Genomic DNA, 22,362 nt, shown 5'->3' on the forward strand with positions numbered 1-22,362 from the left:
AAGACAGTCCTACATTCAATACTGCAACTTGCTTCACACCACAGGTCAGCCACCCTGACCTCACTCTGCCTGCTCTTTTCCTTCCCCTTTTTAATATTTATCATGAATTGTTCCTATAAGGATAATTCTTGCCTAAAATTATAGCACAAATATAACATAAAACTGGCTACATGACAAAAGTTGAGATCTTGAAGAGCTCGATCCAAGTGTAAAGTATTATTATTTGTCAATTGGATCTGCATGAATTTGCTGGTTTATAAATAACAAGGGTGAAATTGTAAATGGTATCAATTCTAAATGGTTATATTTAGAGTTTCTTTACCAGTCAATGTTGTATGACATTGGACATGCAGTGTTGAGACCCTGTGCAATCCCCAGTGGGTTAGAAAGGAGGAATTACAGATGAGGAGGCACAAAACTCTGTTGCCTTTTGGAAGTCATATACTCTTATTCCTAATTCATAGTTCCATTACAAATTCTATAATCCACACTTATAATGGAAGTGTCAATGTGAACCTGTCAATTATAATCACTCCTGCTAATTGTGACACCGCAGTGCACTCAGATTTTTAATATAATCATAGATGCAAGTATATACATGGATAGTATATCTCATTACAGGTATTCATGAGTCACATATTGCCCAGGTCGTTCGGATTTGTAAGTTGCTAAATATAATCAATTATGTGTCAAACATATACTGCTGTGTTCAAGTGCAATATATACTGTTGTTAATAACAAAATGAGGTATATATTATATGTATATGCAAAATTAATTATCGACTAAATCTCTGAAACTGCATACTAGGTAAAATGAACAAAGAATTGCACTTTAAATGATTTTCTGCGTCATACAGCTGTGCCTATGCCTGCGGGTGCTACCAAGGCCAATGCGGCATTTATCACTTTTCTGCTTTTGTTCTTGCAAATGCTTGTTACTTTGGGTGGTAAGTGCTGTTATCATTGCGCAGTAACATGGTGACTCACTGTATTAATGATAATTCCCAGTACTTTAATCAGGAGGCTGGCTAAGTTCCGTTTCTCCATTGTTGCACATGTCCTGATCACTCTTCTCAAGAGTAAAGTCAGAATTGCGGGTCTAAATGTAGAAGGGTGGTAATAAAGTCATCATACATATGTGCTGTAGTATGTTAATTCTTGTGAAACATAAGCTAATTCCACCTCTCCTGTGTGAGAGTTCCATTTCAAAGCCGTTATTAAAACAAGCAAAGCATTAATTGATGCAACAACTTGACCATGTCCAGGGGAGATTTATTTGTAAAAACCGAAGGAACTGCTGATGCTGTAAATCAGAAACAAAAACAGAAGTTGCTGGAAAAGCTCAGCAGGTCCGGCAGCATCTGTGGAGAGAAATCAGAGTTAACTTTTCTAATCGAGTGACTGTTCCTCAGACCCTCATGTTTGATGCATACTGCAGAAGTGTTCTTGACAATAACAACAAAGTATCTTTGCCCTGATTTTGCTGCCAAAATTCAGGCTGCTTCAGTGACAATCCCAAACTGACTGATGGAGTTTTTCATTGTGGTTCCCTCTCAGGCAGTTTTCCGATTTTCTATCTGCCTGTCCCAATCTTCCAACCAAAATTACCTTGCTATCACAACAAAAGAAAGATTGGCAGTCATTCAAAGCAGAACAAAGAACAGAACAGCACAGAAGTTGGCCCATCGGCCCTCCAAGTTTGTGCCAACACATTGTGCCCTTCCATAGAACATGGGAGGTTGTTGGCAGGTAGGATCAAGGAAAACCCTAAAGCCTTCTATAGGTATATCAGGAATAAAAGAATGACTAGAGTAAGATTAGGGCCAATCAAAGATAGTAGTGGGAAGTTGTGTTTGGAATCCGAGGACAGGGGGAAGCGCTTAATGAATACTTTTTGTCAGTATTCACCGTTGGAAAAGGACAATGTTGGTGAGAATATGGCTACAAGGTTATTTGGGATTGAGGTTGACAAAGACAAGGTTTCAGCAATTTTGGAAAATCTGGAAACAGATAAGACCCCTGGGCCAGATGGGATTTATCCTCGGATTCTCTGGGAAGCCAGGGAGGAGATTGCAGAGCCTTTGGCTTCAATCTTTGTGTCATCATTGTCGACAGGATGATGACTGAAGACTGGTAGGATAGCTAATGTTGTTCCCTTGTTTAAGAAGGGGAGTCGGGACAGCCCTGGGAACTGTAGGCCTGTGAGCCTTACTTCAGTTGTGGGCAAGGTGTTGGAAAGGGTTATAAGAGATAGGATTTATAATTATCTGGAAAGGAATAACTTGATTAGGATAGTCAACACAGTTTTGTGAAGGGTAGGTCGTGCCTCGCTAACCTTATTGAGTTCTTTGAGAATGTGTCAAAACAGGTAGATGAAGGTAAAGTGGTTGATGTGGTGTATGGGAACTTCAGTAAGGTGTTTGATGAAGTTCCACACAGTGAGCTATTGCACAAAATATGGAGTTTTGGGATTGAAGGTGATTTAGTGGTTTGGATCAGAAATTGGCGAGCTGAAAGAAGACAGAGGATGGTGGTTGATGGGAAATGTTCATCCTGGAGTTCAGTTACCAGTGGTGTACTGCAAGGATGTGTTTTGGCATTTTTATAAATGATCTGGATGTGGGCATAGAAGGATGGGTTAGTAAATTTGGGGATGATGCTAAAGTAGGCAGAGTTGTGGACAGTATTGAAAAATGTTGTGGGTTACAGAGGGAACTAGATAAGATTTAGAGCTGGGTTGAGAAATGACAAATGGAGTTTAATGCGGAAAAGTGTGAGGTAGCTCACTTCGGAAGAAATAAAAGGAATGCAGAGTACTGGACTAATGGTAAAATTCTTGGCAGTGTAGATGAACAGAGAGATCTCGGTGTCCAGGTGCAAAAATCCTTGAAAGTTGCCACCCAGGTTGGTAGAGCTGAAAATGTGTTGCTGGAAAAGCGCATTAGGTCAGGCAGCATCCAAGGAACAGGAGAATCGACGTTTCGGGCACAAGCCCTTCTTCAGGAATCTTCAGGGCTTGTGCCCAAAACGTCGATTCTCCTGTTCCTTGGATGCTGCCTGACCTGCTGCGCTTTTCAGCAACACATTTTCAGCTCTGATCTCCAGCATCTGCAGTCCTCACTTTCTCCACCCAGGTTGATAGGCTTGTTAAGAAGGTGTATGGTCTGTTGGCGTTTATTGGTAGGGGGATTGAGTTTCGGAGCCACGAGGTCATACTTCAGCCGTACAAAACAGCGGTAAGGCCGTACCTGGAGTATTGTGTGCAGTTCTGGTCACCGCAATTTGGAAGGATGTGGAAGCTTTGGAAAGAGTTCAGAGGGGATTTACTAGGATGTTGCCTGGTATGGAGGGAAGGTCTTACAAGGAAAGGCTGCGGGAACTGAGGCTGTTTTCATTGGAGGGAAGAAGGTTAAGAGGTTATTTAATTGAGGCATGTAAAGTAGATTAGATTACTTAGAGTGTGGAAACAGGCCCTTCGGCCCAACAAGTCCACACCGACCCGCTGAAGCGCAACCCACCCATACCCCTACATTTACCCCTTATTACCTAACACTAAGGGCAATTTAGCATGGCCAATTCACCTGACCTGCACATCTTTTGGATTGTGGGAGGAAACCGGAGCACCCGGAGGAAACCCACGCAGACACGGGGAGAACGTGCAAACTCCACACAGTCAGTCGCCTGAGTCGGGAATTGAACCCGGGTCTCTGGCGCTGTGAGGCAGCAGTGCTAACCACTGTGCCACCGTGCCACCCACCAGAAGGAAGTAATCAGAAGGTTAGACAGAGTGGACAGTGAGAGCCTTTTTCCTGGTGAAGGCTAACACAAAGGGACATAGCTTTAAATTGAGGGGTGATAGATTTAGGACAGATATCGGGATAGATTCTTCACTCGGAGTAGTAGGGGCATGGAATAGCTTGCCTGCAACAGTAGTAGACTTGCTGATGTTAAGGACATTTAAATGGGCATTGGATATACATATGGATAATAATGGAACGGTGTAGGTTAGATGGGCATCGGATTATTTTCACAGGTTGGTGCAACATTGAGGGCCGAAGGGCCTGTACTGCACTGTAACGTTCTATGTTCATACTAAAACTGTCCTCACTTAAAGAATCTGCATCACTCTATTCCCTTGCTATTCATGTTTTCATCCAGTGTTTCTCGAATGCTGCTGTTGTGTCTGCTTCCACCACCATCTCTGGCAGTGCCTTCCAGATACTCACCACTCTGTGTGAAAAACTTGCCTCACACATCTCTTTTAAACTTGCTTCAACCTGTGTCCCCTCGTAATTGACCCCTCCACCCTGGGAAAAAGCCTCATACTTCCAATTCTATCCTTGCCATTCACAATCTTATAAACTTCTATTGGGTCGCCTTAACCTCCTGCACTCCAGTGAAAACAAACCCAATCTATCCAACCTTTCTTCATAGCTAAAAGCCCCCATATCAGGCAACATCTTGGTAAATGTCTTGTGTACCCTCTCCAAAACATCCCATGCTTCTGGTAGTGTGGTGACCAGAACTGTGCACAATATTCCAAGTCTGACCCAACTAGAGTTCTATAAAGCTACAGCATAACTTGTCTATCCTTATATTCAATGGCCTTTCCAATGAAGGCAAGCACGCCATAGGCCTTTTTTTGCTCCCTTATCTACCTGAGTTGCCACCTTCAGTGATCTGTGGACTTGCACGTTCAGATCCCTCTGCATGTCAGTACCCCTAAGTGAGTATTCATCTCATTAAGGTTTGTGAGACCTTGTTCTTAGTAGAATGGATGACTGAGCTTCCAAATAATTTGTAATGTGAAGTGCTTTAGAGTGTTCTCTGAGAGAAATCATAATGTGTCATATAAATGCAAGCTTTTCATCAGGCAGTTAGATATCTAAATGAGAACTGTACCCACAGCAGCTTTAATATAAGTATCCATGTTTTAATGACAAGATTATTTGATTTGATAAAACAAACTACAGGGATGAGAGGAGAATGATTTAGACTTCTGATAGTGTTCAAATTGAATTTATTCTAATACTGTCTGCCAGAAATCGTGCAGCTTTGATCCTGTCTGTCTGCTTGTACTGTTTACCTGAGCTACTTGTCAGTTTGAAAGATTAATCAGAGGGCTTCCTTGGGAAAAAAAATCAAATTACTGTTACTCCATGAATTTTCTTCCTGCATTTTTCATCTTTCCTATAATGCCTTAGGGCATAGGGCATTTTCAATGTCAGCAAATTTATAGATTCTATTGAAATCCAATCCCAGATTTACATTTTCCATCCATTATCCCCTTCTGTCTCCTTTCCCCAGGAATGAAGAGAGATAAAACCATACTGAGCCATTCTCTGTACCTCTTAACAAAGCAGAAAATATAAAATTTATCTCAAAAATGTTACATGTGAAACAAAACCTTTCTTGACCACTTACAGCCCTGTTAAACAAACTCCCCAACCCCTCCCCCCAAAATGATGTCCTACGTGGATGTACGTTTGCTCACTGAGCTGGAAGGTTTGTTTCATCACCATGCTGGGTAACATCATCAGTGAGCCTCCAGTGAAGCACTGGTGTTCTGTCCCACTTTCTTTCATGTGTCTCGGTCTGTTACAGTGGGTGATATCATTTCCTGTTCTCAGAGGTTGGTAAATGGGATCCAAATCGATGTGCTTATTGATGGAGTTCTGGTTTGAATGCCAGGCCTCTAGGAATTCCCGTGCGTGTCTCTATTTAGCCTGTCCCAGGATGGGTGTGTTGTCCCAATCGAACGAGTGTCCCTCGTTGTCTGTGTGTAAGAATATTAATGATAGTTGGATGTGTCTTTTTGTGGCTAGTTGGTGCTTGTGTATCCTGGTGGCTAGTTTCCTGCCCCTCTGTCCGATGTAATGTTTGATGCAGTCCTTGCAGGATATTTGGAATATGATGTTCATTCTGCTGGTTGTTGGTACAGGGCCCTTGAGATTCACTGAGAGCTGCTTCAGTGTGTTGGTAGGTTTGTGGGCTGCCATGATGCCAAGGGGCCAGAGTAGTCTGGTTGTCATGTCCGAGATGAGTTTGATGTATAATAGGGTGGCTAGAGTCTCTGGGTGTGTTGTGTCTTCCCGTTTAGGTCTGTTGTGTAAGAGTCAGCGGACTGTGCTTATCGGGTACCTCTTGTTCCTGAATACATTGTGTCGGTGTTTTTCTTCGGCTTCTCCTAGTTCCTGGGTGCTGCAGTGTGTTGTGGCTCATTTAAATAATGTCCTGATACAGATCCCTGTGGGTGTTGGGATAGTTGCCCCTGTAGTTGAGTATCTGGTCTGTGTGTGTGTAAATGCAGGTCTGCAGCTCTCCATTGGCTCTTGGTTTTACTGTGACATCGAGGAAGGGGAGTCAGTTATTGTTCTCTTCCTCTTTGGTGAATATTATACTGATAAGGATATTGTTTATGTCTTTGTGGGTTTCTTCTAATTTGTTGTTTTTCGTGATGCCAAAGGTGTCATCCACATAGTGGACCCAAAGCTTGGGCTGGATCGTGGGCAGGGCTGCTCGTTCCAACCTCTGCATTACTGCTTCTGCTAAGAAGCCTGATATTGGTGATCACATGGGTGTTTGTAGGTCTTGTCATTGAAGGTGAAGTGGGTTGTGAGGCACAGGTCTACTAGTTTGAGGATGCTCTCCTTGCTGATGAAGTTGCTGCTGTCTGGTGTTTGTGTCCTTGGTTTGTCTAGTAGTGCAGTCAGTGTTTCTTTGGCCAGGCTGATGTTAATTGATGTGAATTGGGCTTTTACATCAAAGGAAGTCATGACCTTGTCATCTCTACCTTGCTGTTTTTGATGATGTTCAGGAATCCCTGGGTGGAGTGGCATGAGTCGTCTTCTCGGTATTTCAGTTTGTGTTGGGAGTTCCTTTGCTAGTCTGTATGTCGGTGTGCCGGGGGTCAGACTGTGGATCTGAGGGGGACCCCTGGGTTTGTGTAATCTGTAGAAGTGGGGTGTGTTGGATCCATGAGGTTTCATTCTTTGTAAGTCTGTCTTGTTAATTTCATCTGCTTTGTGTAGTTTCCTCAGGGATGCTGTAATACAGTTTTCTAGCTATGGAGTCAGGTCCATTGCCACCTGTTGGTATCGCCTAGTAGTGTGTTTGGTTTTTCAGTGTATTGTATTCTGTTCATGCATCCTTTGTCTGCTGGTAGGATTACAATATTTCTGCCTTTTCTAAGTAATTCCAAGGCTTTCCTTTCCTGTGTGTTGAGGGTGTTCCCTTCTTTCTTCCTGCCTAGTGTTGGTGTTACTGTCTGTCTGATGGCCTGCTGGGTTTCTTCTGTAAGTCTGTTGTCTTTCAGGATGGATTCCAATGCTGCTAAGAAATCCTTTTTGTCCGTGTCCAGGGGGTTGAAGTCCATCTCTCGTACTAGGCTTTTTCCATGTCTGAGAGTGTTCGGTCCGACAGGTTCTTTATCCAAGTCTCTGAATTGTTCCTGTTATTGCTGTATGTGAGCTTGGCCAGTTTTTCTTGTAGGACCAGTCTTTTCTTTGTCTTGGACCGCTGTTGTTTAATGTTGATGGTTTGTTCTAGTGTACCGATCCATTCCTGGTCAGTTGCGCTGGCGTACAGAGTTTCTTGGCGTGAAATTTACCATTCGTATTTTTGGAGTCGGTTGTGGGCATCATTTATCATTTCTTGTAACATTCTGAGGCTGATCTGTTGTGCTGCTCTTCTGGCTTGTGGGGTGTTGAGAGGTGGTCTGTATTTGAGACATTGAGCTAATACCTGCTTCCTGAGGCATTTGTGTAGCAAATACAGTTTGCAAGTGGTGCTCAGTTGGATGGCATTGGTTTCCCATCTTGGGTTAGTTTGAGCATATTGTGCCCATGAGTGTTCCGCATGTTAGCTCCAAGCTAGAGCTGCAGTTATAGTCATAGAGTAATATAGCATGGAAACAGACCCTTCGACCCAACTCATCCATGCTGACCAGATTTCCCAAACTGAACTAGTCCCATCTGCCTGCATTTGGCCCATTTCCCTCTAAACCTTTCCTATTCATGTACTTGGCTGAAAATGTGATGCTGGACTCATGCCCGAAACGTCGATTCTCCTGCTCCTTGGATGCTGCCTGACCTGCTGCGCTTTTCCAGCAACACATTTTCAACTCTGATCTCCAGCATCTGCAGTCCTCACTTTCCCCTCTATTCATGTACTTGTCCAAATGTCTCTCATTGGTTATAATTATACCCTGATGGAGAACTGAGTGAAACAACCCGGCGGTTGAGTTTGGCAATCTCAACTCAGATATAGGTTCCTGCTGTCCACAGTGTAGAGTATCTGCATGTGTGTGCTCATGTCTATGTGTTTGTGCACCTCTGTCTGTCTGAGTGTGTGTGTTTGAGTGGCTGAGAGTCTGTGAATGAGCATGCATGTAAGTCTCTGTGGTAGTCTGAGTGTGTATGTATGAGTATCTGCCTGTTTGTGCCTGTGTATCTGTCTGTGAGCGTTTGTCTCTCTGAGCATGTCTGACTGTGAACATGTGTGTTGTATCGGTGTTTGTCTCTTAGTATGCACGTATCTGTTGGTGCATGCACGTATATGTCTGTGAGCATAATGGCTTACCTGTGTGTGTCTGACTGTGAGTGTGTCTGTCTATGGACGTGTGAGACAAGTGTGACATTTCAATATGGTGGAGATTCCAGTGTTTGTGTTTTGTTTGGCAGTATTTAGATTTTCTTGATTTGTTCCCTTGAATTCTGGGGAGGAGGATGAGCAGTCACAATAAGGTAAGACATATTTTTGGCAATTAACCAATATTTACACAAGTTAATCCGCTCTAACCAGGAAATGAAAGATTCATTAATTCTGGCCTGAAAATACAAAGTAAACAGTTTGTCAACTGTGTATTTAACTGGCTAATTACAGGCTCATTTGATAAAGGAGCTTCTACAGAAAACAGCAGGCGGTTCATTACTGCCTGCTCTTCACTGTGTTGCCTGACACCCATCGCTTTCAGTTTTTCTCCCACCCTCCCTTCTCCACTCTCTCTTCTCCATCTCTTCATTACCTCCTTTCCCACTGACCCTCCTGCTCTGACAGTGTAACCATGTTAGTTCTGCCAGGGTTCTCAACTGAAATGAACAGACAATGCTGTTGGCATCACACTGCTTCCCAGTCCTTCTCGAGGGATTAGGTTTGGGATGAACGGCCGTTTCAGGGGTTAGTGTAAACTGGCTCCAAATCCTGAAGTGAGACATGCTAGCTGGTGAAGAAACAGTCAGTTGGATGACTTTTCACATTGTGCTGACATAATCTAACCTTAGAGAGCAGCAGGTTTCCTTCAGTCCCATTTTGTGCAGAGTCTCAAGACCATCACCAGGATCTATACTGAGGCAGTGATAGATGACAGGTGAGTTGGAATCCACAAGAGGAGCTTGAAATATGATTATAGTTCATTCCTGTGTATTTCTGTGCAGTATATGGTATGGAGATATTATTTAATGACCCCAAAGTCATCTTTTTGACCCACTTAGACCACCTTCATTCCATTTTTTGCATGGTTTCAAGTCCTAACGTGTCCCAGTGCAGTGAGACATAAGACAGAATCCAACATGTAATCCAGGAAATGAAAGGCATTTAGATTGAAGTGGGATATGGTATTGAATCCACAGGGAGGGTACACATTTGATCCTCCTACCATTTAAACTTTTGATGTTAAGTTGCTATGGATCAAAACCTCAACTATTTATGAAGGTGTATCTTTTGTTTCAGTGATTTCATAGTCACAAAATAGACCAATACTGCAAGTATGGTTATTGCAAACATAGTCTGACTGCAAAGCCCATTCCACGTGGTCTTAATCAGTCCTGTGATGTGCTACAAAGGTACTTCAAGATCGACTCAGTGTTAGTTGGGAGATGGATGGAGTCACTGCATTCTACTCAAAGTCACCAAGTTCTAACGTGTTCTACAGACTTGCGAAAGTGTAGAAAGGAAGGAAGACTTTAATTTATACAGTGCCGATCATGACCTTGGGAGGTCCCAACATGCTCCAGAGCCAGTGGCAGATTTCTGAAATGGCATCGAGGTAATGGAGGAAATGCATCTGGGAATGTGCAAGATTAGATTGAAACATAAAAGAGATTAAGAACAAAGATAACCAACTGGGTTGAAACTATTCTGTCAGATGTAATGTTGGATCTTGCTTCTTTCTGATCCCTGTTAATAGAACAAACTACAATGGAAGGCATGCTTTCATAGGAATAAAGGAGCAGGAGTAGGTGTCTCTGCCCTTCGATCCTTCTCCAATACCCAATAAGATCAACTCCATACTCCTGCCTACTTCTGATAACTTTCACCCCTTTGACTATCAAGAGTTTATCTCTGCCTTAAAAATATTCTAACATGCTTCCTCCACTTTCTTTTGAGGAAGAGTGTTCCAAAAGGGCTCAAACCTCTAATGGAGGTAATCTCTTCTGACCGCTGTCTGAAACGGACCACCATTTATTTTTAAATAGTGGCCCCCAGTTCTAGATTCTCCCACCAGGCGATCACCCAAATTCACCCAGTCAGGACTCCGAATCTTGTATATTTTAATCAAGGCACCTCTTACTTTCCCTTTCTTCAAGATGATAAGTCCATTCCGAGTACAGTATTAATCCAATAAACGTTCTTGTTCTATAGACTGTCTTCAACACATTTGCAGAAGGGCTTATGCCCGAAACGTCGATTCTCCTGTTCCTTGGATGCTGCCTGACCTGCTGCGCTTTTCCAGCAACACATTTTCAGCTTCAACACATTTGCACCCTTTCTTAAATAGGGAGACCAAAACTGTATTGACCAAGCCAAACAAATGTGGCATCACTAATGCCTTGTTTAATTTAGTTCTATTCATTCACAGAATGTTAGTATCACTAACTGGTCTAGCATTTATTGCCTGTCCCTAGCTGCCCTTTGGAAGGTGGGTGATGAGCTGCCTTCTTGAATCATTGTAATCCACTTAGTGTAGGTAGACCCACAATGCCATTACAGGATTTTGACCCAACAACACCAGACTACAGAACCAGTCTAGCAGCTGTATCCTTCAGGACCTGACCAGCTCAATCAGTAGTGCTGCTGCTGAGCTATTGAATTCCCTACCTAGAGTACATTATGCACACCTACCACCTTCAATGCTTCGTCCATGTGTTATTCAACATGGAGCAGTACTGTTTTATTGGCGGAGCAAGGATGATACATTGTAATCACCAGGAGGTTTCCTTGCCCATGTTTAACCTGAAACAATGAGAAATTTCATGGAGATCAGAGTAACTAATTGAGTCCCAGGGCAATCACTACGGTGCTGCCCCCTCCGCTGGGTATATGCAGCCTGTAAGGTACAATTCTGTGAGTATAACTGTTGCTTGGCCAGTTTGTGCGTCCGCTCTTCCACTGTTGGCACTAGCCCCCAGATAGTAGGAGGGCTTTGCAGGTCGACACAGCTGGGTTTGCCATTGTTGTTTCATAGAATCCCTACAGTGCAGGTAGAGGCCATTTGGCCCATCAAGTTCACACCAACCTGCTGAGGAGCATCCCACCTAGACCCACCCTACCCTTGTAACCCTGCATTTCCCATGGCTAACCCACCATCCAGCACATCCCTGGATGTGATGGGAAATTTCCCATGACCAGTTCACCGTAACCTGCGCATTTATGGACTGTGGGAGGAAACTGGAGCACCCGGAGGAAAGCCACGCAGACACGGGGAGAATGTGCAAACTCCACACAGACAGTCACTCGAGGCTGGAATTGAACCCGGGTCTCTGGTTTTGTAAGGCAGCAGTATTAACCACCGTGCCACTGTTTCCGTTGATGACAGATGTTCCAAATGACTTCATAAAGGATAACCAATTCCCCTCACAATAAGTAATGTTCTATTTTCTGTCCTAGTTACTTATCGTACTTGTATTTTGTGCATTTGTTCACCCAGATCCCTCTGCCTCTGAGATCTCTCCCCATTTAGATCACATGCTTCTATTTTGTGATTTCGGCAAAAGTGGACAATATCACATTTTTCTAAGTTCCATTTGCCATATTTTAGCCTACTTAATTATCCAGTTTATACATTTTGTAGTCTCCTTCTGTCCTGTTCACAACTTACTTTCCTACCTACCTTTATGTGAACAAAACATTTATCAACTAGACCCTTTACTCAAACTATTTGTACGTATTGTCGAGGGTTGGTGCCTCAGCATTGATCCCTTTGGCACACTACTTGTTACACATTGCCAATTAGAAAATGACCACTTTATCTCTGTTTCTTGGTAGCTAGCAAAGCTCATATTCATGCCAATATGTTACTCACTATAACATTACCTTTTATTTTCCACAATAACTTCTGATGTCACACCTTGACAAATGCTTTCAGGAAATCTAAGCACAGGAGATGTACTGGACACATTTGTACACATTTGGACACATTATGTACAGGACACATGAATTCTTCAAAAACCTCCATTAAATTAATTAACCATGATTTTCCTTTCACAAAACCATGTTGACTCTGCCTGATTACCTCAAACTTACCCATGGCCTTGCTATAACTTCTTCAATGAGTTTCTAATGGTTTCCCTCCCACAGAGATGCTGAGCTGATTGGCCTGTATCTTGTGCTCTTTTTGAATAAAAGATTTGCTGCCCTACTACTTTCCAATCAAATAGAAACTTCTCTGAATTTAGTGAATTGTGAAAAGTTAAAGCCAATGTGTCAACTCTCACACAAACCATCTCTTTTTGAGCCTAAGATGAAAACCATCAGGCCCCAGGGACCTGTCAACCCACAGTTCGAATAATTTGCTAAGTCCTACCTCCCTAGTGATTGTAATTTTCTTGAGTTTCTCCATCCCTTCCAATTCCTGATTCATCGCTATTTCTAGCATTTTACTTGTATCCTGTATAATGAAGGCTGATTTTATATTTCTGTTCAGTTCATCTGCCATTACCTTATTTTCCATTATGAAATCCTGAGACTCCATTTCTACAGGACCCATGCTTGCTTGGTTCATTCATTTCCCATAGTTGATTCAGAATACTGCTCCTTCGTCAACTGAAAGTTCTGAAAGTTGTGAGTTTAAATAAACCTGTTGGACTATTATTGTGTGACTTCTGACTTTGTCCACCCTAGTCCAACACCAGCACCTCCAAATCATTCCTTTCCCATCTGTGCAGATTCCACTGTCCCCAGCACGGATGCCTGTGCCCCACATCGCTCACGTTTTAAGTCTTTAGTCTTCATCAGTCTTCTAATTTTTAAGCCATGCCCTTATCTCTCTAACCTGATTTGTGTGCAATAATAATGCAGAAAGGTTCTCAATGTGGCAGAGGAATTAAATTCCTGAGCGTGAGCTGAATTTGGAAATGATGAACTTGGAAATCTCTGATCAGGTTAGCTCATTTCATTTCATTTGCAGTGACTATATGTAATCTCAAAGTAGAACTTCTGTTGGGAGTGCAAAAATGCAATGATATCATTTATAGCAAATGGTTGCATATGCTGCTTGTATTACCTAAGAGTTGGGATGTTAATATTCATTAGTGTTTAGAAGGTTGAGGGGGGATCTATTAAAAATTTACAAGATAATGAATGGCTTCGAAAGGGTGAACGCTGGGAAATTGTTTCCATCAGGCGGGGATACTAGGACCCGTGGGCACAGCCTGAAAATTAGAGGGGGTCAATTTAGAATGGAAATGAGACATTTTTTCAGCCAGAGAGTGGTAGGCCTGTGGAATTCATTGCCATGGAGTGCAGTGGAGGCCAGGATGTTAAATGCCTTCAAGGCAGAGATTGATAAATTCTTGATCATGCAAGGAATTAAGGGCTACAGGGAGAGTGTAGGTAAGCGGCGTTAAAATGCCCATCAGCCATGATTGAATTGCAGAGTGGACTCAATGGGCTGAATGGCCTTACTTCCACTCCTATGTCTTATGGTTTTATGGATGTGAAAAAGAGTCCAGGAACTGTTCAGACAGTTGCCCTTTTAAGGATAGGCACGGTGTCGTGGTATTATTGCTGGACTGTTAGTCCAGAGAACCAAGTAATGTTTGGCAGACAGTGGGATTCGAATTTGATATAAATCTAGAATTAAGAGTCTAATGATGACTGTGAATCTGTTGTCAATTTCAAGTCAGAGTTATAGATTAGATTCCCTACAGTATGGAAACAGGCCCTTCAGCCCAACAAGTCCATACCAACCCTCCAAAGAGTAACCCACCCAGACCCATTCCTCATATTCACCCCTGACTATGGGCAATTTAGCATGGCCAATTCACCTGACCTGCACATCTTTGGACTGTGGGAGGAAACCGGAGCACCCGGAGGAAACCCACACAGACACAGGGAGAATGTGCAAACTCCACACAGTCAGTCACCCAAGGCAGGAATCGAACCTGGGTCTCTGGCGCTGTGAGGCAACAGTGCTAACCACTGAGCCACTGTGCAAACCCCATCTGGTTCACTAATGTCCTTTAAGGAGGGAAACTGCCCATCCTTATTTGGTCTGGCCTACATGTAACTCCAGACCCACAGCCATGAATGCTGTCCTAGCCAGGGATGCCCTCATACCATGAATAAATTTAAAAAAAATTTCAAAACCAAAGCATCTGCCCAAAAGATGTGTTTCTAATGTTTTTGGTTCTGGTTTCTTCCCCCATCCTATGTCTCATGTTATAAAACTTATTTTAAAATACTTCCTAACTGACTGCCTGTAGACATTCTGGTTCATTAAAGATACAAAACAGACTGCCTCAAGTGCATAGAATTGAATCACAAGATGAAGCATGCATAATCTACAACTTCGAACCAAACATCTTACCCAATTAAAGATAAGTTCTAGACACCAACACACAAATGTACTCCTCCAAGGGTTAACAGCTATATTGAAGACATGAACACTCCAGTGACAGCTGCCCCTTGGCTCTTTCAGGAGTTACTACAAACTCTTCCACATTGTGCAGCAGAGAAAGGTCACTGCGTTCAACTAGAGCTTCATTCACTACTAGTTACTGTCAAACTGCAACACACAGACCAGCTGCATATTCCAGCAACAGCATTAAACCATTGAATGACATTGTTATTTTAGTCATTATGGAAACACATGCAAGTCACTGCCTCATGTCATGCCTTGTCCTTCATTCATGTTGATGTAGTTTGGATAGTGTTTGTTTGGTTCATTTGGTAGTATCTGCACCAGTGAACCTGAAAATTCTGAGTTCAGGTCCCACTGTAAAATTCCAGTATTTAATGTAGTCTGGTACATCAGGCCTAGGGAAAGGGAGACTTGTATGATTCTCAATCCAGATGAAAAGCAAAAATATGTCCTGTTCAGATGGATACTTAAAACTAGGATGAAGGACAGTAGCAGTTTTGTCTGAGGTGCACTGTAAACTGCCTAAAGAAACCAATCATGTTATATCATTTCCCTCCATTTGTAATGGATCAGGAGACACCAGTATACTCAGTAGAAGGAATCAAATGGCAGATTGAAAAGAAAATCATGAAACTAAATTTTTTCCAAATAAGTCTGTTGGACTATAACCTGGTGTTATGCGATTTTTAACTTTGTACACCCCAGTCCAACACCAGTGTCTCCAAATCATTAATTCTTTCCATTATTGTTATCCCCTTTCCACTAATTCAATCACTGGGATAATCCCATTGTCAGGTATGAAGAGCTGCTCTTGTATATCAGTGTCTTTGTTGAATTTTCTTAATTACATTAGAACAGGGAATTCTGTTCAACTGGTCCATTACTGACGTATCACATGGAGCTCCACCATCAGAGTTCCTCGCACAATCTATATACTCTACTATGCTTGCCTTGCAATGACGATAAAATGTACTGATAAATTTAGTTCTGCTTGCTAAGTAATATCAATATGTCTGTGCCTGCAAAGGAAAGGTACCTTCAGGCAAGTTAGCCCAAGCTGAACAGAACAGGGCAAACGCTAGTCAGAATAAAGCTATCTATTTAACCAGCAGTTTCTGTGACTGATTGTATCTTCAATCAGGTTTCAGAATTCTCGCTGGTTAGAGAGCCAGCTGTCTTGTTGCCCGTAATGATTAAATCTAAGCATTTGATAAATTATACAAGGAATGAACCTTACCCCCCTAAAAGAGGTGAGGGGCTTGTACACCCTGTAGTGACAGATATGTTTGCATTGCATCATCTTGTTTCTTGTGTGGTTTAAGCAAAGAACAGATTAACGTCATACTCAGATCAGATCCTAAAATGGAAGGTGAATTTATGTGGTGGGAGGCAGCTGTTAATACTGGGAGTGGCTACCAATTTTAGGATGAAAATGGAGCATCAAAACCAATACATTCAACACAGACAACACATTCAGTTTTTTGATGATCAGTGGAAGCTGAAAGTTCAGAGGTCATTTATTTGAAGCAGGCTTCTGTATTTTCTGTATTTGCTGATGGAATGTAGGAGATCTCTCCCCCCCACCCAACTCCCCTGGTTAAATGGGAAAAGCAGAGTATAGTCAAGGTTCAATTGTATAATGTTTCCTTCGTTATGACATGATTGGCTGTTATGCTGTGGGATATCCTGACACAGTGGAAAGTGCTATACAAATGCAAGTTTCTTCCTGTCTAAAGTTGATCTTTTACAGTGTAGTGTGTGGCAGGTCAGAGCCAAAGAAAATATCTCTCAGACACGATCAACAATGTATTTAGCAATAGATAAAGTGAAAGCATCATCTCTGCTGACGGAAGATGCGCTGAGATTTCAGCCTTTCCAGATCTGACTTGAACAAAAAGTATTTAAATTGTTGTATTCTAGCATTGCTCTGATTTCAGTATTAAAACAATGCTAAAGGCTCCACTTACACACTGAGAATTTGGCCACATTCACAGCTATGGAAAATAACCACATTGCTTTCCCAAACTACCAGATTTCATTCAAGTTAAACTCTCCCCTTTTTCTTAGAAGATTTCCCACACCACCTCGTCATCCTTGTCATGCACTTTAACCTCAAAGCAATATACACTTTTAAGTTATTTTTCTACTTGACCATCTTTCTAGCCCAAATGGAGAGTAGCAAAATATTATGGAAAAGGATTTCTGTGATAGCCTTTCGCTGTTCCCATTCGTTAAGCTTCTCTCCTCCTTTCAGGGGTTTATCATGTAGTTGTTCCACTAATTTGCTATGAACCTACATCAAGTACTTGAGGAATGTGAAGTTATAATCCTGCCTAGTTATTGAGCAACGGGCAGCCATGTGCTAACAAATACATATTTACAGCTCTGCAGGATTGAACTTGTTGTGTTATGATACCAATTGATGGTATTACTGGACAAGTCAGGTCCCAGAATGATATCTGGCTGAAGAGATCAAATACTTTAATGTTATTTTTAGTTAAAGTGGTGGTCATTCACTGAAACAGTTACAGGAGGCTGCAAATTTTGTCCTATAACAGAACATAAGTTTATTACGCAGAAGAAAGAAAACCTAAAATAAACTAAGCTATCCAAATATCGAACTCAGTTTGAATAATCTTAAAACACAAAGCAAAGTCTTGTCATGTTTCCCAGAGAAATTACCTCTCTATACGAAGTTGGGCTCAATAAACTTTTTCCAGTCCTTTACTGTGAGTTCTAAAGAATTTTTAAATGAATAATCACAAAACTGAGAGCTGAGATTTTCTCAGCTTGTAAATAACTTGTAGATTTCTAACCATACACTCCTGGTTTGGATGTTTCACAATTGAGCTTTTACACTAAGATAACTGCTTCTCCTGAATTGTTCTATAGTCTTTTCTCGGAGTGATATGGAGGTGCTGGTGTTAAACTAGAGTGGGTAAAGACAGAAGTCACATGACAACAAGTGCTGCTTTTAGAGCACTTGTAATTTCAAATAAACCTATTGGTCTATAACCTGGTGTGGTGTGACTTCAGTCTTTTCTAGGAGAGAAGTTGTATTTCTTCCTGACCCCAGTCAGATCTCCTCTGAATTGCATTCCAGTCATCCAATCTCTGAGTTTTCTAAGCTAAAATTAATCCTTAAATACCTGAACCAAAAGCAAGCTAATGGCCTTCAGTGTTTACCCCACCTGTCAGAGTTTACCACAATGAAAACATTTTTTCATCAATACCCTACGGGGGTCACTGATGTCTGACACATATTGGATTGGATCACTGTTCAAGAAAAACTGTCTTGAAATGTTTAATTTAAAAATTCTTCAGTATAATAACCCACCCATATGCCACTATTTTAGAATCCAAACTCTCAAAATGACTATATATATATGATGCCCCTCTTCTTATTATTGGTCTGTCATCTTTTTTAGATCACGAAAAGGTCAAGACAATACATAGAGATTTTCTTTGTAGCTTTATTTTCTGAAGTTTAGAAGAACGTTTCACTTACTGATTGCCAAGTTAGCGACAGAGTTCACACAAATGATCTGGCTTCTTGCAGCAATCTTTATGTCTCTGAATTTTATGTGAAAAATCAACACAAAACAGCAGTTCCCGAGCTTTACAAATCTGTTTATAATGTTGTTGTAAAACAAACAGCAGACCGGATTATCCGTTCTGCATTCTCATGCGTCACTGTTCTTTATGTATTGCTGGCTCTTCATTTCTCAAACAGAAACATAATAGCGCTGGTCCCTATATGCAAATTACACCCACAATTACTGACTGGACCTCAACAAAAGCAAGTTAACACTCTGGTTAGTGGTTAATATTTAGCAAAGAAGGACAAACTGCAAACTACAAACCTCTAGACACACAAACTGTAAATCTTACTTCAACATCAGATTAGGTTTTCATGGCTGAGTGAACGTGGTATTCTGTTTTCATCAGGCAATGTCATTTTTCTTATTTCAGAAAATAAATTGCTGTTTCTGATTATTCTTGTGCCAACAGCCTCAATACTCAGGTTAGGTGTGAATCCAAAAGATGTTTACATACAATTCTGAAGGGGCTTGTGTATGTGGCAAAATAGCTCATGCTAATTGAACCTCTGTGAATATAAAACTGATTTCAAAATCTCTAAAACAATTTGCATGAAATCACTTTGCTCTGAATATTAACTGTAAATGCAGTGATATCGTTGTTCAAATATTGTATAGAAGAATTTGATGGAAGGTTGTGATGTGTGGGTGTGTTCATATCTCACAGGACAATTTAAACGTTGCAGCAGTGAAGAATTCTGTCCTTCATATCCCTGCTGACTGCTCTGTTGAATCATCTCACTAGAGACTGGTACAGACCCAATCCCTCATCGCCATGGTGACCATCACAAGTGAGTGCTAATGTTCTGCTTCCTTCAGAATGAAAGATATTAATGTTTCGATATCAATCTCACTAAATGGTAGACAGCTTCATCATAAACTCTATTTTGGCAGAGTTACTTACCAAGCCTGGTAGCTGTTACCCATTCCGATCAAACTTTCACTTCTTTTCCATTGCTCAGAACTTGTGCCAAATCCAATTAAAGAGGTCGAAAGAGAGCATGGGGGGACAGGGGCGGTGGGGGGTGCATCACAAAGTGGGGCTACTATCCCAATGAAAGGTGAGGGGGCATGTACCATGATTTCAGACTGCTGTATGTCAGAATATAAATTGTTACTGTAAAAGAACGTGTATTGCTATCAAATACATTTAAAAAGCTGCCATTCTAATTTATCATCAACAGAAGCCTGCATTTATGTCTTGTGTTTAACATTCTGAAGCACTTAACAAAAGCGATGTCATTATATATCACCATACCTGGTCTCCAGAGACACTTGAAGGTGTGCTGTTAATAATCATATTCTTTATGGTTTCTTCAAATAAATAAAAGGAGCTCAGGTCACTTCCCACATTTGTCTCTGTTCTTTCTCACTCCCTGATGTATTGATGGAGGTTAGGCTGATCTTTTACAGAATTAAGCAGCCAGTACTTCAAGAATGTAAAATGTGCAGATGAATTAATTGTATGTGAGGAACATAATATCTTTTGAGGCAAAAACTGATGCTGTCACCCCTTGCCAACAGGTGTCTCTGACAAAGTTTTGAAATGTATATCAGTGCTGCAGAATTATTCATGTTAAAATCCTGTCTATTGAGCCCATTAATCTTCAAACCTTCTTAACGTACTGACCGAAATCACCTTGATTTGAATCTGGAAAGAAATACTTACAAGTTTGGTTAAGGAACAGGTTGAGAGAGAGAGAGAGAGAGAGAGAGAGAGAAGACAAAGGTAATAGGTGTGTCCTCTGATTGACAGGGAATGGTTAGCAGTGACTCCAGGCACCTGTACTGAACTGTAGCTCTTCACTACATCTAGAGACAACAAGTGTTCTGCCCAAGATTGGACACTAATTAGCACCAAGTAGGTAGGAGGACTACGTTGCCAAGGCACATTGCAAAAAAGGTAAATTGCTCTGTCATTTGAGAAAGGGAGAGCTAACTGCTGGTGCTTTAACCTGAGCATCACCTTTCATCGAACCAGGGGCCAGATTGAGAAGGAGGGTCCTTTCGTAAATTGAATCCAGACTGTCGGCAGCATTTTGCATTGCAAACCAGCATTCAGCCAACTGAGCTAACCAAGGGGACATTGATTGGGCAAATGATTGAACAAAATTTTGGACTCTCTGATGGAAAGTGTCCACTTTGAGCCCAAAGGAATATGGATTAGAATATTCTTGGAGTTGAGAAACTAGATACTGTGGAGGCACAGAGTGATTTAGGGGTCCACATAAAGTCATCACAAAGCAGCAGAGGACAACCACAAAACCAAATAAACAGGCGAAAAGACTGTTGGTGATGGACATTATTGTAGAGCTGAACCGAGACTCTTTCAGACTTCATCGAGAGTAACTGGGTTCAGTTCTGGAGCCTGTAGCTCAGGAATAGGACATTGGCCTTGGAAAAGGCATATTGCAGATTCATGAAAAAGGGTTGAAAGAGTTAAATTATCAAGAAAGTTTGAGCAGACCTTCATTCCCATCACTACAGAAGATTAAGGAATAGTTGAGGGGAGGATTTTTCATGATAAATAGAAACTGTTCCCTTTGGTGAGAAAATTGAGAAAAAGGAGGGTGGTGTGACCTTCAAGTTAAAGCTAGAATATTTAGAGATCACAAAAGAGGTTAAGCATCTGGAATTCTTTCCTCCAAACAGAGGTTGAGTTAGAGGTCAGTTGTAAATTTAAAACTGAGATTGATGGATGTTCATTAGGTAAGAGTTAAAGGATTCCTACGCTGTGGTGAGAAGATGGAACAGGTCAGTTATAATCAAAACTGAGCAGCGGAGCAGGCTCAAGGCCCGTATGATCACATCACATTTTGATTACTTCAGGATCATTCTGCTGTTGGTTAAAGGAAGAGTCTGAAATTCTGTTCCTCTGGGGGGAGTTCCCTTGTGACTATCTCCGTATTGAAATTTCTCATCCTTCTTTAGCCCTGAAGCTATGTGGTGATGTTTCACACTTTGTTGATGTTGCTACTTCCCAAGTCTTGTTCACAATGGGATATACTGCCTTGCTCTTGGTTATCATGGGACTTGACTTATAAAAATGTTTTCTAAAACAAGTCTCTACCTGTTATCATTTTAATGCCTTTTCCTTTTCAGCTTTATCGCGTTTGTTTCATAGTTCAGCCTTGCCTTAAAGCAGAGATGGAAAGAACTGCCTACAAACTGCTACATATGGTCCACATCCTGAATTGTGAATTCAACCCTCCCGGTGACTCTGGCAGCACACTGCTGATGCATGAGGAGATTGTGCCAAGTAACTGTTTTTTATCTTAATGGTTACACAAGCCACTATTTTCGATGGCAGCACAGAGGCAAAAATAGAAAACTGTAATTGGCCCGTTTCCAAATAGCGACTTGTAGAAATTCTAAAAGGAAAACAGCTGAGACAAGATAATAAAAATAAAATGGAAATGTTCCAGGAAAAATGGCTTAATCATTGATTTTGCACAAAAGATTTTCCCATTGTACTGATAATTTGTCTGGAGGAGTTTTCAGGAGCTTAGGGACCTTGGTTTTCTACAAATTACATTATTGCCAAGACAAATTGTTCCCTCTCCTAGCACTTAATCTTATATTCATTAAAGGGCTTCCCTGTCTTAAAATAAAAGGAACTCTTGAGATGAAAATACTGCTTTGTTGAGGTAAGATCTTGAATACACTTGTACAAATCTTACAGTGAGCTGAGGGATTCTGTAGTTCTACTAACATTCTCGTTCAGGTGATGTATAATAAAAAAAAAGCAAATGCAGGGAATAAGTGAGGGCTACAGGCAGGACTACAAGTAAAATATTAATCACAAATTCCTCATAGCCTTAGTTTGAAGAAAATTGCGTGCAATTAGTGAGCATATGAGATCTAACCAAGGGTTAACAAGGCTCTATCCTTGTATTCCTTTAG

The 22,362-nt window shown here is 41.4% G+C and overlaps 1 protein-coding gene across 2 annotated transcripts in view; it reads left to right on the top strand.

Annotated features, from left to right (window-relative positions):
- The window catches only part of ccser2a (coiled-coil serine-rich protein 2a), a 622,973-nt gene extending 601,025 nt beyond the window's left edge, over nt 1-21,948 (top strand). Inside the window, exons 10-11 of one of the 2 annotated variants that reach the window (XM_043679239.1) lie at nt 19,127-19,250; nt 21,562-21,948. In XM_043679239.1, the coding sequence (XP_043535174.1) occupies nt 19,127-19,204 (78 nt within the window). In that variant the 3' untranslated portion in view covers nt 19,205-19,250; nt 21,562-21,948. Of the gene's footprint in view, nt 1-19,126; nt 19,803-21,561 lie in introns of those variants that run through there. The other variant, XM_043679240.1, reaches the window with a different exon arrangement.
- Nucleotides 21,949-22,362: the final 414 nt, after the last annotated feature.

This window comes from Chiloscyllium plagiosum, chromosome 38 (genome assembly GCF_004010195.1).
Source record: "Chiloscyllium plagiosum isolate BGI_BamShark_2017 chromosome 38, ASM401019v2, whole genome shotgun sequence".
Lineage (NCBI taxonomy): Eukaryota > Metazoa > Chordata > Chondrichthyes > Orectolobiformes > Hemiscylliidae > Chiloscyllium > Chiloscyllium plagiosum.